General features: G+C 39.2%; 1 protein-coding gene across 5 annotated transcripts in view; it reads left to right on the forward strand.

Annotated features, from left to right (window-relative positions):
• The window catches only part of PKP4 (plakophilin 4), a 101,714-nt gene extending 97,598 nt beyond the window's left edge, over positions 1-4,116 (forward strand). For all 5 annotated transcript variants that reach the window (XM_080398672.1, XM_080398673.1, XM_080398674.1 and 2 more), the window contains 3 exons: positions 1,624-1,755; positions 2,470-2,543; positions 3,137-4,116. In XM_080398672.1, coding sequence (XP_080254798.1) covers positions 1,624-1,755; positions 2,470-2,543; positions 3,137-3,382 — 452 coding nt within the window. In that variant the 3' untranslated portion in view covers positions 3,383-4,116. The remainder of the gene's footprint in view (positions 1-1,623; positions 1,756-2,469; positions 2,544-3,136) is intronic.
• Positions 4,117-6,633: the final 2,517 nt, after the last annotated feature.

The raw sequence follows: 6,633 nt of genomic DNA on the forward strand, positions 1-6,633 counted from the left end.
TGCCATACAACAGCAGTCTGCAGTTACCAGTTCTGGAGGGTTGCGTTACTCTGATCTCACTGTGTTCCACATTCAGTTTTCTCCCAGACCTCCGGGATTCCAAAAAAATGTCCTGACCAGGTATCTTTGTCATTCTCAAACCAGGTGATACTGGAGGCAGGTTTTGCTTTTACACCCAGTTGCCAGGTTGCACATACTGGCATCAGAACGCTACCTTGAAGTCATAGACTGTTTAAGCAATGTATCTAATGCCAGAGCCAAAAATACCTTCTCAAAAATCAGCAATGACGAGGAAGCAAATTCGGCTTGGGCTCAGGGAGGTGACCAGATTCTACCAAAGTGTAAAAGGATATTCCAGTACCTACTGCCACATACATTTCTCAGCACTTTTTCTCCCAAGATACACTAGCAGAACAACTGCATTACTCCACTTCTTTGAACAAAAGTAGAAAGTGAAATGGGCAGCTCTAACATACTATTCGGAGTCTGTTGTACTTCAAAGAACACTTAAAAAATCCTGTTAGGAAGCATCTACTTTTCTGTTCAGAACATGAACAAGCTTAAACTGGTAAGGTGAAAGTTTGGTGCAAAGAACGTGTCCACAGAGGGTACTGCAGTAGCAGCCTTGCTGGTGACAGCAGACACAATAGGAGATGCATGGTAGAACAGCTACACTAGGCCTGTAACAGTTGTTCTTGTTTTGGTCACTCAATTACTAACATGCACATTACGTTGACCCCTGTCAGAATTTTAATGATACCCCCAAATGTAGCTTTTTTAGCTGTGACTATGCCAGGATAATATCAGTATTTAAACTATCCATAATAATTATGGATATAAATATCCATAATATCCAAAATATCCATATCACAAAATTGTGAGATATGATGTAATGGACACAGCTAATGGAAGAAAGTACCATTGATTAATATTTTGAAGCAAAATTTCTACAAGTTTTCTGAGGTATTTTTCTGCTGTGTTACCAAGTCTTTCTAAGCCAACAGAACCTAAGTGGTCTGTAAAAGAGGGAAGATTTAGCGGTACAAATGTTTTACAACTACGGTAGAGAGGGACATGTTCATTGTAAGAATTTCAAGTCAGTCATTCATTGCTGCCATGGTGGTCAGCCACCTGGACTGCAAATGCCCAAGGTACGCTTCTGCATGCTAATTGCAGAACAGTAACACAAGAGTTTACATGGATCACTTCAGCCAGACAGACTGACAGTTTTTCTGTCCTGTCCCAAGCGATAGGATGGACTTAGTGTGTTTAAGTATAACTTCCTTAAAATCGCAAACATTAGCAGGAGTGTCATCATCATAACGCAAACAAATTATATCATATGCAGACTGAAATGGGCAGGGTCTCTTATTTCAGTTGTAAGCATCACAGAGCAGTGACTCACCGTTAAAGTATAAAATTCTTATCTCGTGGTATGTTGTTGATAGCTTTGGCACAGGAGTTCTTCATCCAGGAAAAACGATGTACTTGTTTTGTCCATTACCCACATCTCTCTCATTTGTTAATCCTCAAGGAAGAAAGAGATGAGGAGAAAATAAAGAGAAGGTTAGGTATGGGAAAAGCTTTTGTTGCATATGCTGATAATCTTTCTTTTTTAATCAGTTGGCAGCACATCATCATCACCGGCTTTATTAGGAATTAGAGAACCCCGCTCTGAATACGATAGAATGCAACCTTCTATGCAGTATTATAACAACCAAGGCGATGTCATTACACATAAAGACGTATATACTGGTAAGAGAGCAGTTCAGTGAACTTTTAACTGGAATACATAAATATTCCTCATATGAGGCATTTATGCAATCATAATATGGACAGTTGCATTAGCAGGCTTCTTACTACTTAATGTTGTTTTCCATTTTTATTCATTGTATTAATTGCATGTGGAACAGAGCAGTTTTTTCATCTGTCTTTGCTATTTTATTTAAAATTGCACACATTACCAGAATAAGAGAAGGTCTGTTTATGTATTGAGAGGTTAGAGGTGTTTGGAATTTTTATTTGAAATCCTATTACATAGATTTCTTCTATTACGCACATTCTTGTTATTATTATGTTATAAATAAGAATGATGCAAGGTTGTATACTATTATATTATTAAATTATATCAAGATTTCATCTTTTTCCTCATCTACCGTTTCCTTCTCGCTATTTGACATGAGTTGCAAAATAATAGAGATGACAGTGAATAAAGATAAGGAAATTCCTTGCTTTAAAGGTTACCAGTCTGGACAACCAAAACCAGTAACACAAAAAAGCCTCTTGGTATCAATTTACTGCTGAGGGACAAAATTTCCCCATGTGGTGTTACTATATTATATTATTAGTAGATACCAAAATCTGCAGATTTAATTGTTTGGGTGCTACATAATTTCTTCTAGGTGAAATAGAAGCAAATAGACAAAAGAATAAATACTGAAGTTTATGCCATAACCTGTTTTCTCACAGGTTCCAGCAAACCTTCACCAATTTACATCAGTTCCTATTCCTCACCAGCAAGAGAACAAAACAGACGACTACAGGTGACTCCAAAATTCTGTTCTGAAATGCCACTGGTAACAGGACTCAGCACGTAGTGTTTAATGGAACTTAAGGGAGTTTGAGTGTGTTTCGTAATGTTAGATCGCTTTTTTTTATAGACTCTGTCTATAGCATAGTGAATTTGTTATTGGGCATTAGTGTACTTAAACTGAAAATTGCTTATGTACTTCTATTACCTTCGTGTTTTCTTAGTCACATATTTTAGTGTGTTGTTATTGTGGGATCTGAGACCACTTTTCTGAGGTTTGTGGGTTTTTAGGGTTTTTTTGGTACGTATAGTCAGGTTCTGTACTTCCTACTTAGGCTCTAAATGTACTACTTTTGAAGAGTTTCTAGCTTCCCAGTGGATGCAGAAGGAGGCATGCAGGCAGGCTTAGAGGTTTTTCCTCTTTAGTTTCATTTAACAATTAGGTACATTTCATGGTGGTTGGAAACCTATATTACTGTCATCTTGGTAGAGCTGCACTTAACTTTTTAGGGAAAGGCTCTGTATAGTACGTGTAAGCTTGAGAAACAATTATTTTCTCTGCTAATTATATTTTGAAAGCTTATTTTTCTATCATTTTGTCAACAGCATCAGCAATTGTACTACAGTCAAGAAGATACCAACAGAAAAAACTACGACGCATACAGATTATACTTGCAGTCCCCACATAGCTATGAAGACCCATATTTTGATGATCGAGTTCACTTTCCTGCTACTTCAGATTACACAACACAATATGGACTGAAATCAACCACAAATTATGTAGACTTTTATTCTACCAGACGATCTTATAGAGCAGAACAGTACCCAGGTTCACCCGACTCCTGGGTGTAGCATCAAAGAAAAAACAACAGTGTATTTCTCATCTTGCTTGAGAAGAAATGGAATGGCCTCATTTGTTGTTTTGGTTATGAAATGTGAAAGTGAAATAAAAGAAGGAACAAGGAAGATAATTATTTTTTTTTGAGTGCGGAATTGTCAGGAAGGAAAACTGGAAGGGATGGTTTTTTGCTCTGTTTAGATGTTAGGTATAATTACTTGTAGCTCCTGTAGTCTGGTGAGGGTGTGGGCGATGTGATGAAAGGTTTGAGAATTGAGTAAAAAGAATTTGGAAAGTGTGTAGGTCAGAGCAAATTAACGCTGATTTTTTTTTATGTGAATAAAAGTCTTGTTCTGATAGTTTGTACAGAAAAAATAAAATGAATGCCCTTGTTTTATTGCTATTACTAAATGTCAAGATTGTATGCTATTACGTCTTGTAAATTTCTTTTGTTGGTGTAAATATGGAAATGCCACATTGGTTTAAAGTGCCATCCGTTTGTAATGCAGTGTGTCATTTTAAAAGGAATTTCAAACATCATGCACAAAAAAATTTCCAAGAAAATGTTAGAAATTTTAAAAGGAAAAAAACAACCCACTTTTAAAAATGAATAGTGTAATTTTGAAGCACAAAGTCCAGTCCAGTATATCTACACCTTTCCCATTCCCTGCCTATTTCATAAGAAACTTCACTGCCATTTTCTATGCACATGGAATAACAATAAATGTGGAAGTCTCATCCATGGAAAGCTGTTCCCTCTTCATTTTTTTATTTATTTATTTTCTCTGTGTGATACTCGGAAACAAATACCTCAAATACGACGTCTGGTTGCATTCTTTTAAGCAGGTTAAAGATATCAAAACATTTGGGCCATTTCCCCACTTTTCTTCAGTGCATATCTTCGAAATTTGTCACGCTGGCCGACCAAAGTGTTAAATCATGCACTGTCCTCCCATTATTCCTTAAACTAGTATTTTTACTTTTTATATGGGTGATCCAAGGTATTTCAGGTCTCTGTCCTATTTTCTTCCCATCACTCCTCTACTGTTCCCCTTGCTCTCCCCAACAAAAACAGGACGGTCTTGCTTTCTTAGAAATTCCGGTCTCCATTTTGACATTCTGCTTGCACTAATTTACAATAAAAATATTTTATTATTTTAAGTAACTAAATCACACACATGCCATAGAGTCTGTTAACTTTATACTGTCTGTAATTGTGATTATTGTTCCCCATCATTGCACTTTTCAGTGTTTCCAGATATCCCAACTGCATCAGTGAAATGAGAAAAGGTAGGCAGAACTGCTCCAAGCTTTGATGATAAAGCGATCTTGCTTCTCCTTAATCGCTTGGGCTGCGTCAGCCCCCTAACTGCAAAAGGGAAAAGAAATGAAGGGCTAAACAGCAGTGTAAGTAGTGAGTTAGGTCTTAACTTTGATACACAGCTCTGCAATTCCCACCGGCTGCAGCGTGACCTGGGTTGCTGAGGGCCAGTATTTTGCAGAAGGTGCCTTTTGTTTCCTAGAAGACTTCTGTTTTTCCTTTTAAGGTAGAAAATAGCTTCCATTTTCTTGACTTGAGTTGGTTTCTTATAACAATAATTTTGCCACTGATCTTTCATCACTGCTCTAGCTACTGCCAGAGGCACATGCAAGCTTTGGTGCGCAGGCTAATGCAGATCAATTCTGATTATCTGGTATGCCTATAACCTACTAAAGGTGGTAAGCTCTCTCAGCCAAATGTATTTATTAGGCATTTCATTGTCCCAGGAAGATTTAAATTAGCTTCAAATAACAAAATAGTAGATTGAAAAGGTCATAGTCTGTTACTACTTGCTGCTTTGAATCTGCTAATAACTCCAAAACAGAGGGGGGTAGTAATTTCAACAAAACCGCTGTATGATGGAATGATTTTTGCTTCTCATCTGAGGCAGTTTCATCAGGATCAAAACCAGCAAGATTTGGGGCGGCACCCTCGATTTGGATCTTTCATGCTGTAGAAAATATATACATACACACACATACATATTTCATTATGTTAGTTTTCTTTTGGTTTTATTGGTCTCATTTATTTATGTATTATGTCTTGGTGCTATACTGATTAAAATGACCTGTACAGTATACTTGTTGGTTAATTTCCCTGTACGTGTAGTTTCAGACAGTGTGTGGAAGTGGGGAGGCAATAGGGCACAGTCTCATTTTGTTGTTATAGCGCAGTCTGGCTTTTAGGCCTGTTTCATAATGCCAGGAGCATAAATTTAAGTTGAATGCTTTTAAAATGCATTGTATTCATTTTATATTCAGATTGATACTCCACTGAGAAAGATAAAAATTGATAACTTTTTGAAAATGTGGATGTCCGGAGGAGAAGGTGATGCTAATTTGGAAGTTAATAGTGCCCTGGGAAATTCACTACTTTCTAATAATTGCAAACATGGTGAAAGAAAAAGAAATTAAACTTCAAAAGCAAGGAGTTAAATATGATTTGGATTAGAAGGATTGAAGAGGTGTACAGTGAGACTCAACAGCAGGCTTGTACGTGTCCTTCTGTGGAAGTAACTCCCGTGGAGGACAACTGAAAGCATTGACCTCAGTGACACGGTCACACTCGCTGAATGCCAGAGAATGATGGGAAACAAGTGCTGAAAGTAACACGTGGCTGTGATTCTGTCTTGTAAAAAGTCTAAATACAATACACTGAAGGAGTGAATCCTAACAGAATTGGGATCATTTTTTTTTTAAATAGGTTCAAAAGAATCCTGGCCCCTAAAGAGATAGTTTGGTAGGGGATTTTTTGTTGAGGCCTTTACTTCTGCCTGAATGAAAAGTGGCCATTAACATAAAATCACAGGACGGTTTGGGCTGGAAGGGACCTTAAAGCCCACCCAGTTCCCAGCCCTGCCCCGGGCAGGGACCCCCCCAGCCCAGGCTGCTCCCAGCCCCATCCAGCCTGGCCTGGAGCACTGCCAGGGATGGGGCACCCACAGCTGCTCTGGGCAGCCTGGCCCACCGCCTCGCCGCCCTCACGGGGAGAGGTTCTTCCTGATATCTGACCTGCATCTGCCCTCTCTGCGCTCAAAGCCACCCCCGTGCCCTGTCACACGTGCCCCTGTAAGAAGCCCCCCCCCAGCTTTCCTGCCGGCCCCTTCAGGCGCTGGGAGCTGCTCTAAGGCCCCCCCGGAGCCTGCTCTTCTCCAGGCTGAACAGCCCCAGCTCTCCCAGCCCGGCTTCCCAGGAGAGGGGCTCCAGCCCCTGCCCATCTCCGTGG

The sequence above is a fragment of the Falco punctatus genome (genome assembly GCF_963210335.1).
Source record: "Falco punctatus genome assembly, chromosome: 8".
NCBI lineage: Eukaryota > Metazoa > Chordata > Aves > Falconiformes > Falconidae > Falco > Falco punctatus.